The sequence below is a fragment of the Otolemur garnettii genome, unplaced genomic scaffold (genome assembly GCF_000181295.1).
Source record: "Otolemur garnettii isolate 467f Iridium unplaced genomic scaffold, OtoGar3 scaffold00010, whole genome shotgun sequence".
Lineage (NCBI taxonomy): Eukaryota > Metazoa > Chordata > Mammalia > Primates > Galagidae > Otolemur > Otolemur garnettii.
In genome coordinates, this window is record NW_003852405.1 from 23,576,723 (window position 1) to 23,600,835 (window position 24,113).

A 24,113-nucleotide genomic window follows, 5' to 3' on the forward strand; every position below is an offset into this window, starting at 1 on the left:
CTTGCTTGCAAAGCAAAACGTCACAGAAAGAGTTGTAAGAAAATAAATTAGAAAGTGGAAGGTCATTTCACAATTATAATCAATATTTTTAAACACTAGAAAAGATAAAAGTTCTGACTGGTATAACTTAATCTTTTAATCTGTTTATCATACTACAAAGATGATGAGGAAATTAGTAAATACTGTGATTATTGTATCTTCTGAAACCAAAAAAAATCAACAGACACAACTGATATCCTTCTTTGGTAACAGAAGGGTTCAGATATGTAAAAAATGAATAATATCGAGTCATTCTTGTTTGCAAACCCATGTTTGCACGGGTTCTTTGCTCTGCTTGGGGTGATTACTGGAAACACGATGAGAAGGTCCTATTCTTGACTTAAGGAGTTCATAGTTCGGAGATTAGAAAGTGACACACAAATATATAATTTCAATATAATACATAACTGTTATTGTTTGTAAGTTTGGTTTGGGAGTGCAGAGAAATCACGTAATTCTACAGAGTCAGTGATGAAGGCACTGGAGAGTGCAGCTGGTTCTCAGAGTGTTCATGATGAAAGAACATAAATCTGGAAAGGTAGGAAGAAATCTCATGTAGTATAATGTGTATACGTCAAAATGGGCGAGAGAGTTGCAAATAACGGCAGAGGGCTAGGCCACTCATCTCCTATACCTTCCTAAGGAGTTATTTTAGAGGCAATAAGGAGTAATTGAAAGTTTTCAGACTGGATTAAGAAATAAGTGCATTTGCATCTTAGAAATTGCAGTGTGGAAAATGGTCAGATGGGACGTAAATCTGGAATCTGGGAGACCAGTGAAGTGGGTATTGTGATAGGATCGAGACCAGATCTAGAGCACCTGATCTAAAAGCTTCCCGGCTGTCAGCCAGCCTGGAGAAAATCCAGGGACTTCTGAGGAAGAACCAATGGCCTTTAATGACTGAGTGTGTGCCTGAGGGGAGAAGCCAGGTGTTTGCTCTCACTTCCTGCATGGGCAGTGGGCTCAGTAACAAAAATCAGAATCTATGAAAAAGGAGCAGATTTGGGCATGGGAAGACAAAATATTACTTCTGAACTGAATGCTCAGGTAACGACGGAAGAGGTGGGTGTGGATGAGATTCCTGGGAGAGAATGAAGCATCTGAAGAAGGGTAAAGACAGATCCCCAGGGAAACCTAACAGGCAGGAGAAAGGGAACGGCTGTGCAACTATATAACTAAGCACCATATACACACAAACACCAAAGGTGTCCTTACAGACCTAGACCAAAAGGACTAAAGTTTGCTTATTTTTACAAATGACACCACGTTTCACTTGTAATTTTCCACATTTCGAAATGGCCAGGGCAGTTAACCCCTTATCACATGAGCAAGATCACTCGAGATTGGACAATCTTGAAAAAGCCAGAACATATAGCTGTGACTACTATGATCCCCATGGTAGGAAAAACGGAGGAAAAGGAAGGCCAATCTGCTCAAGTCTATCAAATGCTATCCATAATCCATAGCTTTCTTGGAAGAGAAAGAAAGCAACAGAGAAGCAGCAACCATTCTCTGGAGCTAAATCCAGCACATCCTTTGTCAAAACCTCCAGAACACCACAGTGGCCACCTAGAGATTCTAGGTTCCGTGCCAAATTTGCAAAGAGAGAACAAAACATGAGCCCAATTCGAAGAAATAAAAGTGAGATAACTAGCTATATTCAGTTTTGAGACCCATAGAAATCCTCGAGAATATGAACATGTTGATTTTGTAATCCCAGTCCAAATCGAAAACCCCAAATCGGAAAGATCTAGTTCGATAACTGGAGAAAAACAATCTAGTTAATTCCCAATATTTTGCATATGAAAATGTTCCTTTAAAGTCTCATATTCTCTAGACAAATATATAATACTGTACCGCAGCAGGGTCAAGAATATTGATGATAAGGAGGTTATGAGGCAAGAGAAGGTTCGCTGATTTTAAATTCTATCATTATACAGCAAAAAATCCAATTCTCTTGAGCTCGGAATTCCAATTTCAAATCTCTTAAGTGTAAATTGCAGGTCTGTTATGTTATCAGAGAAACCATATAACATTTCCCCTAAAAATATCTGAATCAAAGGTTAGCTTCTAAACCTTCTCTTAATATGCTAATGAATTATGCTCTAAGCAAGTATTTCTCACTCTGACAACAGGATATCTATTTTTAGCCTGCAGGTTTGGCTTGAAGTGACAGCTTTTACCCCATGATAAACTGCAGTATATACTGTAGTACAATTTCTCCAAGAGCACTTTTGGACATTTTTAGAAAAAAAGAAATTTTAAGAATACTAACAAAAAAGAGACTAGTTATCACCAGTGTTTTCTAATAAGTTACTTCACCCCAAAATCTGTTTCTTAAAAATTTAACAAAGCCTCCCAAACCAAAATGCACGTATTTATTTCATCATTAAATCCTTATTTCTCAATGAATTTTAGGTAACAGCAACAAACACATCAACACAATTTTGGCAGCATCTCATCTTTAAGATTCAAAAAAAAAAATACAACAAAAAGGAATCTAACAAGAATTAGTATTTGAATGACAAAGACAATCAAGGGAGAGAGTGAAGCTAATTATCTTCAAGATAAGATATTTTTAAAAATTCTTCTCATCATGGTGGGTCTGCTAGTCACCAATTTATAACACAATTAATACCAGAGCCTAACAAATACAATAAATCAGACCCCGGAGAAAATTAGAAACTGATTACTGGTATTGACTATTAACCGTGGCATTAATTGTTTGCAGTTCTTCATGGCTTTAAAAAGCAATTTACTGTAATGCCTGATATGCAAAAGCATCGATACAAAAACATAATTCACGGTAGCTCTGGCTTTACATCCCTCTAAAAATATTTTTCTTTCTTACAGTTAAATATTTTTAAAAAATATTCAGCTGCAGAGTCTCAGAGAGCATACTTACCACTCATGATGAAAACCAACCTTTCCAAAACATATTGCTCATAACAACAATCCAGTGGCAAAGGGAATTATGCTAATCTCTAGAGGGAGAAGAACCGTTGGTGTAAACACATACCCGGGAACATGCAGCCACAGAAAAGGAAAAGAGCTTTCTTTTGTTTTAAAAAGAAAAGTCCCTAGAAGCCAAGCATAGCTGCCTAGCTTGAGACACCACTAGGAAACAGCAGATTAATGCCAAAGATGTACACAACCCGACCGGATTTCTTTCCAGCTAGTTCTCCTAGCCTCCTTCATAGACCACTAGAACAACTCAAAATGGCAGGGAGAAAATGTTCGAACCAGGATGTATAAGATGTTCTCAATTATATCAGCATGAGTTGTTACCACGGCAACATTAGACCAGCATTATCGGTTCACTTGTAACCAAGGAGTAGCTTTTCTAAAGCTTTAAGCAAGCAAGACAAATAAAATACCTTTTGATTTTAGAGCCACATGATTCTAAAATTACCAAGTTCCTGACGTTTAAGCACTCATCTCCCCTTTGTACATTTTTCAAAGATGTAAAAAATTGCTGTTTTCTTCAAATACTCACACAATCCCATGTTGAACCTGGCGAGGAGCAAACAGCAGAATGATTGCACCTAAACGTCTTTCAACTACACCAGCTCTTTCTGCTAACTGTGGACCTCGCTGATATTAAAATGCTGTGTGCTGTTGCTACTGACTATTGGCGGTGAATCTTATTGCCCAGATCGCTGATAGCTTTCATTTTTCATGAGCCAGAAAGCTATACTGCAGCACAAAATGTTAACCATTTAAACATTCTGTGTTCCAGAAGAGACAAAATGTATATGCCTGCATTTATAAGGGATAAATGCAGAATGACATTTATAAACTTCCACTAAATTTAGCATTACAAACTGTGTCAGATGCCATCCGTGTGGTATTCAAAGAAAGATAATACACAAAAGTTACTGGCAATTATTGTTGTACTGTTAAATTCCTCACGTCCAACAGGATTAAGGTGACAGATTGGGTAACAAGGTGAGCGGACTGGATGGCATGGTGAACAGACTGTTCTGATTCCCAGAGACCCTAAATTTGTAGCACATGGTACGTGGTATCTATAGAATGGTGCCTTATTAAGAGGAACTTTAGCACGTGAACTTGCCATTTTAAAAGTTGCCAGGTGAGGCAGGACTTTTGGTGATGGAGCGATCAGTAAGGAAATCTCGCCATGAAACAACTCTGGAATTGGACAAATTGTCAAAAACAATGATTTCATGGTTCTGGAAACTGAGCAATCAAAGACAACAAATAGAGAAGTATTTATTCATGAAAAACTGTTGAACTTTGCATAAGAATAGTGGAGTCTGTGATGTTTGTGACTAGGGCTGCTTCTGTCTCTTCACAGCTCAGTCAGGACAGGGCTGGTCATGAAACCAGCAGCTTCATTGCTGGAGCAGGCTGACTTGATTGGGAGTGAAGGCCAAAAACCCATCAGTGGTATTGTCAGTAATAACAACAAAAAACCCCAAGGTGTAAGAGATAATGGGGGAAGTGCCCAGCTCTACAAGTCTAAGTTTATAGACCTGATAGGGTTGGGCATCAGACTGGTGGTCTAGCAAGAAATTTAATGGAAATGGAATTTAATTTAATGGAAATTTAAGGGAAAATGGAAATGAGTCCAGATAGAAGCTAGATTAGCTGGTTAGACAGGAGGCTACAGCCTGCACAAAGGGCTCCATGAAAAGTTAAAGCTGGTACAAACTCCAAGCTGTCTGAACATTGGATGTGTTTCATAGTTCCATCACACTGCTTGGTCCAAGTGTTTGAGCACAACCTTTGACCAATTGTTGAATAACAACTAAGCTATGGAGACACAAGGCAATTCCTAGGAAGCCAGGTTAGATTTTTAGAATAGGAATAAAACCTCCCCAAATAAAACATAAACAAAACTAATGGTCAGGGAAGAAGAAATAATAAAAATACAGAACTACTACAGTATCTTATTTTAAAAAGTCAATTTTTGATAAAAACTGTAATCCATGAGTAATAAAGGAAGTCAATAGAAAATGACCCTGAATGGGTCCAAATGTGGGATTTAACAGACAAAGTCTTCAAAACAGCTAATATGAACATGTACAAAGAATCTTTTAGAAGTTGTATTTATGTTTAAAGAATAAAGGGAAATATGACGGCAATGACATAACAGAAATTTTCAATACAGAAAAAAAATCTATTTAAAAATAGTTTCTTTTCAGGCCAATTGTGGTGGCTCATGCCTATAATCCTAGTGCTCTGGGAGGCCAAGGCTGGCAGTTTCTCCTGAGCCCAAGAGTGTGAGGTTGCTGAGTAAGACTCTGTCTTTAAAAAAAAAAAAAAAAAAAGTTTGCATTCAAAAGTACAATAACCAAAATTTTAAAACTCACAATAGACCGAAGAGTAGATTTGTGAGAACAAAAGATAGAGAACTCGAAGATAGAAAAATAGAAATCATCCAGTTGGAAGAACACAGAAGAAAAGATAGAAGAAAAATCCACAGAGCCTCAGAAACCTGTGGAATCTCCACGGTACCAGCACATCTTGAGGGAATTAGAAGGGGAAAAGAGAGATGGAGGGTGAAGAAAATACGTTTGAAGAAATGATGGCTGAAAATGTCCCAATTCGATGGAAAACATTAACCTACAGATCCGAGAAGCTCAAGCCAATCAGGATAAAAACAATGAAGATCCACACACACATCAAAGTGAAGCTGTCAAAAGATAAAGACAAACCGAAAATTGTGAAAGTAGCAGAGAAATAACTAATGATGTATAGGAGAAAAATCAGTCAGATTAATAAAGGCTTCTCTCTAGAAAGGAGAGGACAGAAATAAGTGGAATGACACATTAACAGTGCGGAAAGAAAAAAGAAACAAACTTATTCATCAACAATTTTATATCAAGGAAAAGGAGGAGACCGAAAGTACTACTGTTAAAACTTTAGCTAGACTCTCTAAATATTAAAATAAAATTCATGAAAACAAAAGGGACCGTATTAATTATACAAATAAGGAGTGAAAAAAAGGTCACCACTGATGCTAGAGGATTAAAAGGATTATAAGGGAATTCTTATAAACAATTTTATGTCAATCACATACAGTAGCTTAGGTGAAATGAACTAATTCTTAGACACAAATTAGCAGAACTATCTCAGGAAAAAGAAAAGCTGAATAAATAAATTTGTAATGAACTAAAATCTTCAATTTGTAATTAAAATGTCTCCTGCACAGAAAATCTCAGGTCTATGTGCCTTTATACCAATCCTATACAAACTTTTTCTGAATACAGAGAATGAGGGAACACTCTATGAGACCTGATACCAAAGCTAGGCAAAGACCAAAAGAAAACTACGGACTAATATACATCACAAACATCGACACAAAAATCTTTATCAAAATACCAGCAAACTTACTCTAGCAGTGTATAAAAAGGATTAGACCACATGACAATGTAGGATATTTAGTACAGGAAGGTAAGGTTGGTTCAACATTGAAAATCAATTAATGGTCTATACTATATTGATACAACAAAGGACAAAACCCAGTATTATCTCAATGTCTACAGAAACAGCATTCCACAAAATGCAACAGCCCTGATAAAACGTCTCAACAACTACAACTAGAAGGGAACTTCCTCAAACTGATAAAAGGCAGGTGGGGACAGAGAAATCCTATAGCTTATGTCATATGTAACAGTTAAGGAAAGAATGCTCTTCCCATGAGACTGGGCATAAAGCATTACCTACTTCTACACAACTTTAGTATGCTAAAGAATCTGCAAAGAAACTACTAGAATAAAAAAAAATGAGTTTAACAACATCGTAGGATATAAGATTCATATAAAAAATCAGTAACATTTGTATATGCTACAATAATCTGAAAGTGAAATTAAGAAGTAGGTTCATTCACAATTACATCCACAGAAATAAAACACTTAGAAATCACTTTAACGGGACTTGTAGAGTAACTAAATTAAAGCACATCTAAATAAATGTAGAGACTTTTCGTGGGCAAGGATGATAAGGCTCAGTATTGTTGAGAAGATAGTTTTTCACAAGTTAATCTATAGATTCAACATAATCTCTATGAAAATCTCAGCAAGATTTTCTTTAGAAACTGACAGGTTGATTATAAAATTTACATGGAAATGCAAAGGAACCAGAATGGCCAAAATGATTTTTGATGAAAGAATAAAGTTGGAGGACTTACACTGCTTGATTTCAAAACTTTCTTTAAGTTAAAATAATCGCTATGTTAATTAGTACGATGTAAGCACTCCAATTTGTATAAAAAATCAACACATTGAATCCCATAATGGCATGAATGTATTCATGAGCTATGTACAAATGACTTAATAAAAAAAATTAAAAATAAAAAAATTATCGCTTATATAGTATTAAAATAAAGAAGGAACAGAAAAAAATAAAATAATCAAGACAGCATGACATTGGGCATAAGGACAGACATACTGTTCAGCGGGAGGGAATGCAGAATTTAGAAATGAATCCTTACACTTCCGGTCAATTGATTTTTGACAAAAGCGCCAAGAGAATTCAACGGAGAAAGGAAAGTCTTTTTAACAAATAAGGAAATAAAAATTGGATATACATATTTAAAAAACCCCAATCCATACCTTACCATATATACAAAACTTAACTCAAAATATGAAATTTTAGGATGAAGCACAGATTAAAAATCCTCACTACTCTGGGTTACACACAGATTCCTTAAGATACTATATCAGAAGTGTAATCAATGAAGGAAAAAATGATGAACTGGACTTCACTAAAATTATAAACTTTTGCTCTTCAAAAACAACATTTTAAAATATACCAACACAAACCACAGGCTGGGAGGAAATATGTGCAGATTATATAACTGAACTGGAAACGAATTTGTGTTCAGAATACATAAAAAAATTCTTAAGACTTGATAATAAGAAGACAACTCAATTTTCAAAGTGGGGAATAGGGTTGAAAATACATTTCTCCAAAGTGGATACATGAATGGCTTGAAAGAACATAAGAATATGCTCGACACCATCGTTCATCAGGGAAATACAAACTGAACCAGTAATTGTCAAATGCTGATTGACACCCACAGAATGGTATAATCAAAAAGGCTGATGCTACTAAGTCGGGACGGGCATGTTAATAAATGGCAGTGCTCTTCAATTACTGGTGAAAATGTGAAATGGTACAGTCACTTTGAAAAACAGTTTGCCAGTTTTTTAGAAAGGTAAACATAAATTTACCATATGACCTAGAAATTCTACTTCTAGATATCTACCCAAGAGAAATGAAAACATATGTCCACACAGACTTGTTTTCAAATATTTATAGCAACATTATCCAGATAGGCAAAGCTAGAAACAATTCTTATGTTACTCAATTGCTGAGTGGATAAACAAAATGTGTTACATCCACACAAAATATGATAATTCAGCAATAAACGAGGAGCCAACTATTGATAAGATCTACAACATAGATGAACCTGAAAAATATTCTAGTGAAAGAAGCCAGAAACAATAGGTTTCGTGTTATATAATTCCATTTACATAAAATGTCTAGAAAAGAAAATCTATGGAGACAGAAAGTACATCATGTTTACCTGAGGTTGGGGTCAGAGAGGGTATAAGTTGCAGATGGGTAACAAAAGAAATTTTTGAGGGTAACAGAAATGTCCTAAAACTAAATTGTGATGAAGATTGCACCACACTATAGGTTCACTAATTAACACTGAATTGTATGCCTGTAATAAGTGAACTTTATGATTATGTAAGTTATACCTCAATTAAAAAAAATTGCCAAGTATTTGTTTACTTAGAAAGAGACAGTAGGCTTAAAGTAGATGGTCTTTGCTGTTGGAAGAATCCCGTTAGCGGACAACCTAATTATGTAAATGTAAGGCTGGTAGGCATCTATTATCTTGGGAAAATGACCTAATCAAATCCTTTGAGGCTTGGCAAAGGCTGTTCCTTCTTAGTACGCTTTGGTAAAGAGAGATCATTAAGAGAATGAAGATAAATATATCTGCATAAAAATAAAATAGGAATTCTAAAAGTGAGGGATCAAAACCTAGACCTTGTACTTTCTAAAAGGTTCAGAATTACCAGAACCTCTTTCATAAATTGTAGGGATAAATCTGTGGCCCTTGAGTAGGAAGGCATGCTAGTCAAAGAGGAAAGGAGTATGTCTCAGATGATTTGCTATTACTAATTGATCAAAAAAAAAATTTTTTTTTTGAGACAGAAAAAAAAAGCTGTCACCCTGGGTAGAGTGCCCTTGCATCATAGCTCACAGCAACTTCAAACTTTTGGGCTTAATTGATTCTCTTGCTTCAGCCTCTCAAGTAGCTGGGATAGGCACCCACCACAATGCCCAGCTATTTTTTGGTTGTAGTTGTCATTGTTGTTTGGCAAGCCAGGGCTGTATTCAAACTTACCAGCACCAGTGTATGTGGCTGGTGTCCTAGCTGTTGAGCCTAATTGATCAATTTTTAAAAGTGAGAGTGATTTTTGCTAAAGACAGCTTTGCTTATTTGGGGTCTTTTGCAGTTTGATATGAATTTTAGGATTTTTCTTCTATTTCTATGAAAATAGCATCAGAATTCTGAAAGGGATTACATTGAATCTGTAGATTGCTTTAAATACTATGGACATTTTAACAATATTAATTCTTTTGGTCCATGAGCATGAGATGTCTTTCCATTTATCTGTGCTTTATTCAATTTGTTAAATCAACATTTATAGTTTTTGTATATGAATCTCTCATGTCTTTTGTTACATTTATTCCTAAGCATTTTTTAATCCTACTGCATGTAGGACTGTTTTTTTGATTTGCTTTTTGCATAGTTCATTGTTAGTTTACAGAAACGCAAGTGATTTTTGTATTTTGATTTTGGAACTGAGATCTTTATTAAATTTGTTATTAGTTCTAACAGTTTTCTGGTAGGGAATTTAGGGTTTTTTACATATAAGATCATATCTGCAAATGGGTAAAATTTTACCTTTTCCTTTCCAATTTGGATGACTTTTATTTGTTTTTTCTTGCCTAATTGCTCTGGCCAGTACTACATTGAATAAAAATGGCAAGACTGGAAATTCCTCCATTGTTTCTGATCTTATAGGAAAAGCTTTCATCTTTTTACCCCTAAGTATGATGTTAGCTGTGGGTTTATCCTGTATGGCCTTTATTATATTTGACCACTAAGTATGATTTTAGCTATGAGTTTATCCTGTATGGCCTTTATGTTGACCCCTGAGTATGATGTTAGCTGTGGGTTTATCCTGTATGGCCTTTATTATGTTGACCCCTGAGTATGATGCTAGCTGCGGGTTTATCCTGTATGGCCTTCATGATGTTGACCCCTGGGTATGATGTTAGCTGTGGGTTTATCCTGTAAGGCCTTTATTATGTTTGACCACTGAGTATGATGTTAGCTGTGGGTTTATCATATATGGCCTCTATTATGTTGAGGTATATTCATTCTATATCTAATTTCTTGAGAACTTTTAATCGCAAATGAATATTAAATTTGTCACATGCTTTCTCTATATCTATTGAGATGGTCATATGGTTATCATTTATTCTGTTAATGCAAGGTAACATGTTTAGTGATTTGCCTATATTGAACCATCCTTGTATCTATGGAATGAATCTCACTTTACCATGGTGTATGTGCCTTTTAACATATTGATCAATGTAATGTCTCTCTCTTTTTTTTTAAGTAGAGAATTTTTGCATCTATTTTCATAAGGTATTTGCCTATAATTTTCTTTTTTGTATGATCCTTGCTGGCTTTGATGTCAGGACAATGTTGGCCTTGTAATGTGAATTAGGAAGTTGCCAGTAAAGCCACAAGATCCTGGGACTTTCTTTGTTGCATTTTTTTAAATTTACTGATTCAATCTCCTTACTCATTATTGGTACATTCAGACTTTTAATTTCTTTGTGATTCAGTCTTGACAAGTTGTATATTTCTAGAAACTTATCTATTTTTCTATCTATTCTATTTATCTATCCAATGTGTTAGCATATAATTGTTCATCATAATCTCTTGGATATTTTCACAGAAATAGAAAACAATTCTAAAATTAAAATGAAACCACAAAAGACTCCAAATAACCAAAGCAACTGTAAGCAAAAAGAACACAGCTGAAAGTATCACAATACTTTCTTTAAAGATATACTATAGGCCAGATGTGGGAGCTCATGCCTATAATCATAGCACTTTAGGAGGCCAAGGCAGGAAAAATGCTTGAGGTTAGGTGTTAGAGACCAGCCTGAGCAAGAACAAAGCTCCACATCTACAAAAAATAGAAAAATTAGCCATTTGTGGTGGTGTGCACCTGTAGTTCCAGCTACTTGGGAGACCAAGGCATAAGAATCCCTTAGTTCAGCAGTTTGGGGCTGCACTGAGCTATGATCACACTACTGAACTCTAGCTCTAGTGAGATGCTATCTCAAAAAAAGAATTTAAAAAAAGAAAAAAGATACACTACAAAACTATGCTAGTCAAACAGTATGGGCAAGACATAAAAATAGATTTTTAGACCAATGGAATAGAATAGAAAGCTCAGAATAAGTCCATGTGTTTATGGTCAATTAATCTTTAACAGAGATGTCAAGCACACACAATGAGAAAGGGAGTGTTTCTTCAATATAAGGAGTTTGGAACATGGACATTCACAAGCAGAAGAATAAAATTGGACCCTTATGTCACACCATATACATAAATCAACTCAAAATGGGTTAGAGATTTATACCACAAGACTTGAAACTGCAGAACTATCAGAAAATTACATAGGAAAAAAGTTTCTTGACACTGGTCTGGGAAATGAGTTTTTGATGACCCCCAAAACACATACAACAAAACCAGAAATAGACAAATTGGATTGCATCAAAAGAAAAAGCTCCTCCCTGCAAAAAAATACAAAAACAAAAACCAATCAACAAAGTAAAGAGACGTCCTACAGAATGGGATAAAATATTTGCAAAACATGTATCAGATAAGAGATTAACATCCAAAATACATGAGGAACTCAAAGATCTCAATGGCAGAAAACAAACAATCTACTTAAAAATGGGCAAAGGACTTGAATAGACATATCTCAAGAGAAGACAGAGAGTGGTCATCAGGTGTAAGAAAAAATGCTCAACATTACTAATAATCATAGAAATGCAAATCAAGACCATAACGAGCTATCCCTTCACATCTGTTCAAATGGCTATTATCAAAAAGACAAAACATAACACATGTTGGCAGGGAGGTGGAGAAAAGGGAATCCTTATACACTGTTGGTGGGATTATAATTTAGCATAGGCATTTTGAAAAACAGTATGGAGATTCCTAAAAAAATTAAAAATTAAAGTACCATATGATTCAGCAATCCCACTACTGAGTATCTAGTGAAAGGAAGTGAAATCAGCATGCTGGAGAGACATCTGCACTCCCATGTCCTCTGCAGCTTCACTCAGAGTGGCCAAGTATAGAATCCACCTAAGTGTCCACTGACGGGTGGATGGGTACAGATAATGCAGCATTTATCTATATAGTGAAATACTATTCAGTCTTGAGAAAAGAGGGAGTCCTTACATGGGAAACGATATGAGCGAGCCTGGGGGACATTATACTATATAAAACAAGGCAGATACAGAAAGACAAATATTACATGATCTCATTTATGTGCGGAATCTAAAAAAGTCAAAATCCCAGAAGTAGAGAGCAGAGTGGTGAGTATCATTGCCAGGGCATGAGGGTGGGGGCAGTCATGGAAAGGGAAATGGGTAGATACTAAAGGGAACAAAGTTTCATTGAGACAGGATGAATAAGCCCCAGAGACCTACTGTGTGGTGTGGTGACTAGAGTTAACAGTGATGTGTTAATACAGGCACACCTCATTTTATTGTGCTTCCTTCTACTGCACTTGGAAGATGCTGCACTTCCTGATGGTTTGTGGCAACCCTGCCTTAAGAAAATCTGTTGACACTATTTTGTCAACATCATATGCTCACACAGCATCTCTGTATCACATCTTAATTCTCACAATATTTCAAACTTTTTTATTATTATTACATCTGTTATGGTTATCTGTGATCAGTGATCTTTGATGTTACTATTGTTTGAGGTACCACAAATTACACAAACCTAATCAATGAATGTGCCTGTTCTGACTGTTCCACCCACTGGCCATTCCCATTCCTCTCCCTCTTCTTGGGCCTCCCTACTCCCTGAGACATAACAATATTGAAATTAGGCCAATTAATAGCCCTATAATGCCCTTTTAGTGTTCAAGGAAAGGAAGAGCTAATGTCTCTCACTAAGATTAAAAGATAGAAATGATTAAGCTCAGTGGGAAGGCCAAAATATAGGCCTCTTGAATCAGTTAGCTAACTTGTGAATGCACAGGAAAAGTTCTTGAAGGAAATGAAAAGTGCTGCTCCAGTGAACACATGAATAATAAGAAACATTCTCATCGCTGGTATAGAGTTAGTAGTCTGGAATGGTCACACTGGCCAAACATTCCCTTAAGCCAAAGCGTACTACAGAGCAAGACCTTAATGCTCTTTAATTCTATGAAGGCTGAAAGGGTGGGGGGAAGCTGCAGAAATAAAGTTTGAAGCTCACAGAGGTTAATTTATGAGGCTTAAGGAAAGAAGCCATTTCTATAAATCAAAAGTGCAAGGTGTAGCAGCAATCACTAATGGAAAAGCTATGTCAAGTAATCCAGAAGATCTAAGATAGTTAATGAAGGCGCCTACACCAAACAACAGATTTTCAATGTAAACAAAACAGCCTTGTATTGGTAGAAGGTGCCAGATAGTACTTTGACAACTAAAGAACAGTCAATGTCTAACTCTCTTATTAGGGGTTAACACAGCTGATACTTGAAGCCAATTTTATTATTATTGATTTGTGATTTTGAAAAATCTAGGGTCCTCAAGAATTATGCTAAATTAACTTTGACTGTGATCCATAAATAGAACAACAAAGCCCAGATAACAGCACATCTGTTTACGGCATGGTTTACTGAACTTTCTGTGCCCCTTGTAGAATTTACTACGGGGAAAAGATTCTTTTCATTCTCACTCTGATTGACTGTGCTCCTACTTGCCCAGGACCTCTTACCAAGATGAACTAGAAGATCACTGTTGTTTTCATGCCAGCTAACACAACATCCATTCTATAGCCCATGGATCCAGAGGGAATTTTAACTTAAAGGCGTTATTATTTAAGAAACACATCTTGTAAGGCTAAGGCCACAGCTGTCCTAGATAGTGATTCTTTTAATGGATCTAGGCAAAGTAAACTGAAAATCTTCTGGAATGAATTCACCATTGCAGATGCCATTAAGAACACTCATGATCAAGGAAGAAGGTCAAAATATCAACATTAACAGCAGTCTGGAAGAAACGGACTCCAACCCTTATGGATAACTTGGATGGGTTCAAGACTTGGGTGAAGGAAGTCGCTGAAGATGTGGTGGAAATAGCAAGAGAATTACAAGTGGAGCCTAAAGATGTGACTGAACTGTCGCAATCTCATGATAAAGCTTGAATGAATCAGGGGTTGCTCCTTATGGATCAGCAAAAAAAAAAAAAAAGTGGTTTCTTGAGATGAAATCTACTCCTGTGAAGGTGCTGTGAACATTGTTGAAATGACAACAAAGGAGTTAGAATATTAGGTAAATTTAGTTGCTAAAGCAGCGGCAGCATTTAGGAGGACTGACTCCAATTTTGAAAGAAATTTTGCTGTGGATAAAATGCTATCGAACGCCATTGCAGCTACAGGGAAATACGTCTTGAAAGGAAGGGTAGAACTTCCTTTAATGTGGCCAACTTCACTGTTTTATTTTAAGAAATTGACACAGCTACCCAACCTTCACCAATCACCAGCCTGGATCAGTCAGCAGCCATCAACACTGAGGCAAGACCTTCCACCCGCAAAAAGATTATGACTCACTGAATGCTCAGATGGTTAGCAATAAAGTATTTTTAAACTAAGGTATGTGCTTTGTCTTTTTTTAGACATATTGCTGTTGCACATTTAACAGACTATAGAATAGTATAAACACACTTTATATATGCATTTGCATTGGAAAACCAAAAGATTGCTTTATTGTGATACTCATTTTATTGACCTGGACCTGATCTGCAATATCTTTCAGGTTTGCCTGTACTTGAAAACTGCTAAGAGATTTAATCTTGTTTTCGCCTCAAAAAATGATAAGTATGTGAGTTGATGGCTGTGTTAACTTGGTTGATTTAATTATTGCACAGTGCATACATAGGGAGCCGCCATATTGTACACCATAAGTAAACACAATTTTATTTGTCAACTATACCTTAGTTAATTATTTTTGGTGGGGGGGGAGAGATAAACTTCCCAATGTAAACGGCTTATAAAGGACGAAGCTAAATAAATCAAATCTGTGCTTTCTGCCACTGCACTTACGTTCCTACCATTCATTTTATCATCAGTTGTAATAAATGGTATAATAGTTCACTACTTTTAAAAATTGTTTTCAATGCCATTTTATTATTTGGGCAATACATTTCTCCTTTTTTGAAAAAGGGTCTTGCTCTGTCACCTAGGTTAAAGTTCAGTGGCAACACCACAGCTCACTGCAACCTTAAACCCCCAGGCTCAAGTGATCCTCCCTCCTCAGCCTCCGAAAGTACTAGGATTACAGGTGTTAGCTGGGCCATATGGCAGGCCCCTATACTCCCAGCTACTGGGAAGGCTGAGGCACAAGGATCATTTGGAACCAGGATTTTGACGTTGCTGTGAGCTATGATGATACTGCCACACTCTACTCACAGCAACAGAGTGACACTGGGTCTCAAAATAAATAAATACATGAAATTAAAAATAACTAAAAATTAAAAGTTAAAAACAAGACAGATGGCCAGTAGTTAAATTATGGTACACTCAAATGATTGACTGAATACAAAATGATCTCGTAAAACAACTCTTCACAAGGAAAAGGTTATAAAACACTAAGTACTGAAAGATCCAAATTTGGGGGCTGATGGAAATCTGTGTGCTGATACCCAAATAGACTATATGTTCAAAAACTTTACTGGTGGTTATCTTCTGGCAGGATTATGTGTGAGTTTTTACTTTGTTTTTGTTATTTTCTACAGATTTCCTCTTTTCTCCAGTGGACAGATACTATTTGGAAATCAGATTAAAACACTACTACGGAAAAAGTGCTTTTCAAAATTTAATGAGCATATGAATCAGCTGGGGGAGCCTTGTTAAAATGCAGAGTCTGACTCAATAGTCTAGGTGGGGCTGGAAATTCTCATCTTTTCTAATAAGCTCCCAGGTGATGCTAATGATGCTGGATTCGGCGCTCACTCCGGGTAGCAAGGGTCTCTTCTGATCTCGTTGTTTGGCTAGTTTTGCAAAGCCCAAGCAAGTGAAACCTTATTAAGTGAGTATGCGTGATATAGTACTCCTCATTGCTAAATATTTCATGGAAACATTTTATGATTTCAAATCATTAGACATCTCCATTACTTTAGTCTTATTAAAATTTGCTGGTCCCTCAAATATTTATAAAAATCATGGCAAAAACATACAGGTTCAGTGAAAATTGCAGTGTTTCTGGGATATGGCATTTACTAGGGTCAGGCCAGCATTTTACTGCTTTAGGTTAATGAGCCTTTAAAATAAATTGTAAAGAATACAGGAGAAAAAAATTAGAAGAACCTTAGTGTAAGACTACAGTGATGTTTAATGTCACTCCATAAATAATTCACTATTTATTGAGAGCTATGCTAGCAACACTGAAGTAAACTGACAAGTTCCTTTGCCCTCAAGGAGTTCAAAATCAAACAGGGAAGACAGATACAAAGGAATAATAGTCATATAATTTTAATAGTATCAAATAAGCCTCACTAAAAGTAAGTAAAACATGATAATGGGAACATTACGAAGTTCATAGATTCTAATAATGATGAAGGACAGAGGAATAGGACGCTTTAGGTGATTTTGTTACAGAAATTATATCTGAGAGGCGTCTTAAACTACGAGCAAATTTCACCATTTATAAAAACAGAGAAAGGGAATAACAGAATTAACGTCTTGAACACACACTGTTACAAAGGGGATCCATTATCTGACTGTGCACTGCTAAGTTCACCGCAGTGTCAAAACGCTTTATTCTAATTAAGTGCCCCCCAAAAGACAAAACTTATAGTAGCTATACGCATTTCCCTATAGATTAATAAGCAAATTAGCTTATCCTAAATTATGATTGTTAAAATCTTTAGGTTCTTTTTTAAAAGTTTGCATTATATTCTTTTCTATTTTGAAAAAACGGCACTGGCTCCCCACTATCTATTAGAATTCACTTCCAAAATGCTGGATATCTAATAGAAAACTTTTAACTATCAGATCCATAAACTATCTTTCTAGATAGTACCTTACTGAATCTTTCAATTATAAATGTTCATATTTTCCCATATTTGCATATGTTTTCTTATAATAAAATAACATTTTCCTCCTTCTCTGGGCCTCAAAATTCTATTCATTCTTCCGTAATCTTGAAGGCCCCTATGTTTAGCAATATTTCTTATTATGATCAGCCAGCACAGCAAGTTCCCTATAGATTTTTAAGCGACTGTTGCATTACTCCTTGAATATTACGTTATACCTGGTCTTCCTACTCTTGTTTTTGAGGATAAGGACTAGATCTTATTTTCCTAGAAGCTTGTTTACTTAATGTGATATAGTAAATACTCAAAAAAGGTTTAGTAAATGAGTAGAAATTAAGGACTGCCAACAAGCTTATAAAATAATTGCAAATGAAGTAAGTAGATAAAAAGATAATGCGGAAGTCTTCTAGCTTAGAAGTTCAATGATACAGATTCCGTGGAATAACAGATAGGAAGGACATTGTGTGAATGACTGTGAACTCTAGAAGGTAAAACTGCCTGCATAAAGTGTTCTATTATAACTGCTTTAGTTATCTAATTCTGCCCGAGGAAATCAATAATCATAATTGCTCTTTTGTTCAATATAGTATTTAAACCTAAGATTCGCCAATATGGATTTGTACCTACATGAGAAATAGCCTGTCAATTCATGGGAAAGGAGGCCAGGTAAGTGTCCGATGGTATTGACCTACACAAGTCCTTAAAATGTATCAAGACAGACATTTAAAACACTCAAAATTTCAATCAAGTTCAGCATTATATGACTCAATATCTCACTAATGATCAAAGGAAGATTTAAAAGCTAAACATAACAGATATTCTAGAAAGAACTTAATGAATGTCAATACTCTCATTCATTCTGAATCAGAAGCTACAGCAGAATCTCTCCTTCCTTTCCTTTGAACTTCACTTACTTATGTATGTGTGGAATTAGCTGTTACATATTTATGCTATCAAACAGGAATTCCTATTACTTAATTTAGTAGTAAAAGATGAAACACCTGCCCTTTGTTCTGTATTTCATCCGATACGTAATGTCATTGGAGGAGAAACTCGGATTAAAGCTTGCTGCATTTCGTATCTGCCTAAATGGGTAATTGGTCTTCATGCAATAGTTCATGAACTTAATTTTGAAAAAATTGCTTAGTTGATTCCTTAAAATAGCACTTGTGGAACAAACATTCAGAATGTTTATCCTCAGGAGCTATTATGTTCCTTTTTCTTGTCAAACAGGTCATGCAAGTAAACTGCTCTAAGGAGCGTTGAAGGATGTGATTTGTGTGAAAACTTTGTAGAGTAAAAACTCCTTCCCTAACTCACTCTACAACTGAATAAAAATTTCTGTTTTCACCGCAAGAATAAACCTTGGAATTCTGAAGCAATAGGATTCCTCTGTTTTTGCTCTATTAGTGTTTTCTGTATCAACACATTCCACAAGAGGAAACTACAGCCAGTGCTTACCATACTCAGCCTTACATGCAAAATTATTGTGTCTATGGTGATATTTTTAGAATATGAGATGTAGAGGAATAATTAATGAGCTTGCAGTTACTGTTTAAATATTTCCTACATCATACCTGTTATTTGTAAGGCTACCAGGTTTGCTCCTAATGTTGTTTGTGTATCACGATCCTATTTGTTTTATTTTTATACTTCACAATAAAGAAAAAGGTTAATATTTTGTAAGTCTGTTTTTTTTTTTTTTTTTAAGAAATCATGGCTCATGATACAACTTTCCATTGCTAGATTTTAAAATGTGTTTCAAAGAGCATCCCAGGTTCCATACATTAAAAAAATGGTGATAGTCTAGGTTAAATATAACATTTCATTCTTAAAAACCTGTGGTGTTCATTCCTTTGAGATAAATCTCCTAAACACTCACTATTGAAGAATAGGTAGTAGTAAAACAGAAATTAATTCAATTCTGTTCTCATTCCTCCTTTAATTTTATAAGGTCTTTGAAATGTATAAAAATCATTTCCACAAGAGCTCAGGACACTGCAACTTAACTAAATAGGGCAAGGAGAATGAATAACCAGCTTGGGTTACATGCTAAATTTTATTAATGTACATAGTATCATTATTTCAACACTTAGTTCATTAACACACACACACACACACACACACACACATATCCATCAACCTGCCGTATGGAAAAGACTATAGATAATCAAACCCTTTAGTGTTAAAAAAATTTTCCACAAATGCCTATTCTTGCTCAATTTCTCCATAAAATGGTCTGAATATGGTAAAAAAAAAAAAAAAAAAAAAAAACTCGTAAAGAAAAAGGAAAAAGCGACTCGACTCAGTAAAAAAAAAAAAAATCATAAGCTTCTACAGAACTATCAAAGTGATAGATAAACCAAGAATTAAATTTTGTTAACCATTTTTTTTTGGTTAAACTAAGTATTCTTTCCTAACTGCTATGAAATATTATAAACAGAAGGAGGCAAACCCTGGGACTATTTGATGATCAAACAAACACACCAAAAAGGGCAAGAGTTCCAAGGGTAATTCTTTTGTATGTCTAATCAGAGTGCCAAAAATACCCCAAGGAGGGTCCAAGGTGAAGTGTGGAATGGAGGTACTGGTATAGCTTAACGTATGAAACTTGTCTTTTAAAGTGCATGCCACCAAAAATTGTTCCATATCACCATTGTGGCTAATCGGTAAATCCAAGCATTTTAACATACTTGGAAAGAATGTGATGCATGCAGAAGCAATCCTTTCTCCCATTTTTAGTCGTATGTATATATGGCATAAAATGTAATTATGAAAGCTTTTGATATCCATAATGTTATAAATGTGACACTTTACATAGAATAATCATGCTTTTATTTTAGAAATTCCTGCATGTATAAATACAACACATACACTTAAAAACAAAAGATGGCAAACATGATAGATATTTAATTATAAATTCGAGACCCTTCTTGCCCCTTTCAAAGTTTAAAGCTTGTAAATATAAGACATTTTAGAAAGTAAACACATCATTATCTCTAAAATTTAGGTGTTTCTTTTTTACACATAAGAACAATAACAAAAAATAGTAACATACTCTACAAATGAGGTCAGAATTTTATAGAAAATGTTCTCACTGATACTGAACTTAGTCAAATATAAAACAACGCCACGATAACAGCTAAGTGATTCAGCTCAACTTAATCGGGTTTTTGTGAAATTCTTTCAACTTCACGTGTAAAATGTCCTGTTCAAATCATAAAAATACAAACAAAACAGGGTTCTTTATGTTCAAATCTAAAACACCAATCACTATTTTAGCTACTAGTTATAATGTATCTGATTTTGTAAAAAAGCAAAAACATACAAAAAAATCAACTTACTTGATCTGTCCCATACAGCAGTATGTTCAGAGAAATGAAGGCTGTCATTTTCCAAGGCTGTTTTCAGATCAGCACCTTTGGAGTGTCTATGGAATAAGCGGCTGGCAAAGCCTTCTAATTTCTGAAGAGCAGTAGTCGTGCCCGTGAACTGGTTACAAGGTAGTTCTCTATACGCTGCCATTCATGGGCATTTACTCTTTACTTAAAGTAACTGCAAATATTTCCAGAAGGAGCTCAACAACTTCTTCACCAGAAGCTCAGAGCTATGCATGTGTCAAACTTCCTGTTTGCAGGGTATTCAAACCACTACTGCTGCTCTGTTTCCTGTTAATATAAAACAGCACATTACTGAGCTTTTCTTAGCAAAACTTCACATCTCGACTAGAGATGGGTATTTTAAAAACTTGCCGTATCTGCCTAAAGAGCTTTATGTTTGCGTGTTTCACTATTAATGTACACGTTGAGGGCATTAAATATGAAGCTTTGCATGTATAGGAGATTGAAATTTTGTTTATGAAGCAAAACTAGTTAAACATGTATTACCACCCTATGCAAACAACTGAAGGCCAAAGCATGCTCCAGATACGGTAAAAAGAAAGATGATATTTTTTCCAGGAAATTAGCTAATACATATATGAATCCTAGGTGCAGTGAATTTTTCATCAAAAGCTGGTAGGAACCCTTGCAAGTGAATTTAGAGCACATATGTTATAACTTAATAAATCTGAAGCAGCACCTTAAAAAACTAAGTACTATTAACTCATTGATTTAGATCTAATATGTACAGAAACTCCAGTGTCAATCTTTTAATCTGCTGCAAGAGTCTAAGAGCAGTATATCTTAAAACATTCTAAACTTTGAAGGGAAAAAAACCCCCAACAAAATACAAGGTTTAAAATTATTTAAAATCAGCCAAAGCAAAAACAATTTCAATTGAGAGGGAAAAATTCCTTCTATTTGGCTGACACGTGTCAGCCTGAAACCTTAATGCTGAGCATTACGACATAACCTAAACCCTGGATTTAGTGGTCTCTTAGAAACATCTCTTAACTAAAAGTAAATAAAGCTTGTCATCATCAATTTGCAGGAGGAAAAAAAGTAACTTGTGGCATTGAACAAGAATTTGAGTACTTGCCTTTGACGCTAAATAAAGGGAGAGAAAACTGTATGGTTTTCTTTGTGCTGTAAGGGAAGTGAGCAGAAGGGGGGGAGGGAAAGAAAGGAGAAGAAAGGGAAAGGAAAAACACTTTTAAACAACTATCTAAAAAAAATCCTGCTCCAGATTTTCTACCAACTCTTTGCCTAATACAATAAATAGAAGCAATAATGACAAACAGAATAAATGGGAACAATCGTGTAATCAAATCAGGACAACAAAAACACACAAGGTCACTAAGGAAACGTTGACTCATGAAGTTTGTCATGTAACAGCTCATTTGAGTACACTTTGTTTTGTGTAGTAAAATTAGTATCAATCTACACAAATAAGGCAACCGTATCTATCAGAAGAAACTTCTCAAATATGTAGCCTTATGTGTAAATATTGTGTGTATAAGAATAGGTCCTTTGTTTATTAACATTTGGCAATGCCTTACACAAAATAGACACTAAGTGTCTGTAGTCTTCAATAAACATTTGTAGAGCACAGTCTGATCCTGGACTGGAAAAAGTACATGAAATTCCTGAATTCTTTTAACTTGCTCTCCTGAGTGAAATTTGATTCATTTTCAAGGCTCAGTTCACATGTCACCTCTTCTATGAAGTCTCCCACATATTTTCTAGGAAAATAGACTGTTACTTCCTCTTGTTTTTACGGATCTTAAAAAATTATTTTAAAATTTGCTGATTATGAGTTTATATGTCCCTAAGTTATGAGTTGCTGAATTCATAAATGCAATGCATGTATTAAATACTCAATAAACACCTGTCAGATGAAGAAAGCATTTGTTCATTTTTAGTGACTTACAGGTGTTTAAGTAGAATCGTCAAAATACTTGAAAATGTCTTGACTTTTATTTGTCAATCTGTATAAATAATCCAACAGGCACTAAGTTGCTCATCTACAAAATAAATAGAAGTGTTCTTCTGAATTCATTTTCTCCATATTCACTTACTAGATTTATTATTTGAGTTCCATTTTCACTTGGTGAAAATGTGGATTTCTAACTTTTCGTGTTTCCCACTTGCAGTTACCCTCCTTTAATCATTTATATCCCCAAAATATTAACAACCCCCTCCCCAAATATTTCACACTCACGATATTCCCTTGCCAAATACACAAACTAACGCTAACATTTCATCCTGACTGATGTTTAAAACATCTAACCAGACTTATTTATATTAAACTTTGCTTACGGACAGAAATTCCACATTCCTAATTAGAACACTAAGATTAATTTATTTAAAACAATGAGTGAAATTTAAAACAAAGCTACAACAGCAAATACAGGAGGCTTCACTAGATGAGTATCTCAAAAATACATTTGAAATCTTTTTTATTTTTTTCATAGAACTGTTTCCATTTGTTATAAGGTCCTTATAGAAGCAGAATATCCAGTTCTTAGGCCAGTGTTCCTATATATGGTAATGTGACCAGGAAGCTGTTGCTATGGAAGTGTTTAGGCAAGTTGATTTTTATGAAGAAAAAAAAAAAAAGAACTCTACTGGCATCTACTGCTGGAAGGAAACAACTACAATTTTAACGAAAATTATGATTCCTTATAAATCGAGTTAATAGTAAGTAAATCCTTGCTATTCTTCTTGATGTTATTGCCTTGTCTGTCTAGCCTTGTACCCTAAACTTGCCATAATAGCATATCTTATGGTTAAATAGTGTGGATTTTAAAACTAGAGAATAAATTGTTTTCATGAGGTTATGAAGTTTTTACTTAGTCTGCAATTAATTGTAGAAATTATAGCAATTTTCAGAGTTGAACCTGCTTTGACATAAGATACCACAAAAAACTGGTTTGTTTCATACACACACACGCACACACACACACACACACACACGCATATATTTTTGAGCCAGGGTTTCCTCTGTCACTTAGCCCAGAGTGCAATCGAATAGCCATGCTCATGCAATTTTTTATTGTTGTTCATCCTGATCGCACTCAAATGAAGTGATCTTCCTGCCTCAACCTCCTGAGTAGCTAGGACTACAGATGCATGCCACTGGCTAATTTTTTAATTTTTTGCAGAGGTGGGTGGGGGGTCTCATTATATTGCATAGGCTGGTCTCAACCTCTTGTCCTCGGGTGATCCTTCTACCTTCACCTCCCAAAGAGCCGGGATTACAGGTGTGAGCCATGGCACCTTGTCTATTTCTTATATTTA

The 24,113-nt window shown here is 35.3% G+C and overlaps 1 protein-coding gene across 2 annotated transcripts in view; it reads right to left on the reverse strand.

The window, feature by feature from the left end:
• The window catches only part of PRKACB (protein kinase cAMP-activated catalytic subunit beta), a 95,606-nt gene that overhangs the window by 45,553 nt on the left and 25,940 nt on the right, over positions 1 to 24,113 (reverse strand). Inside the window, exon 1 of one of the 2 annotated variants that reach the window (XM_003784199.3) lies at positions 20,778 to 21,073. The exons of the other annotated variant lie outside the window; for it this stretch is intronic. Coding sequence (XP_003784247.1) covers positions 20,778 to 20,958 — 181 coding nt within the window. The 5' untranslated portion in view covers positions 20,959 to 21,073. Of the gene's footprint in view, positions 1 to 20,777; positions 21,074 to 24,113 lie in introns of those variants that run through there. 2 annotated transcript variants of the gene reach the window in all.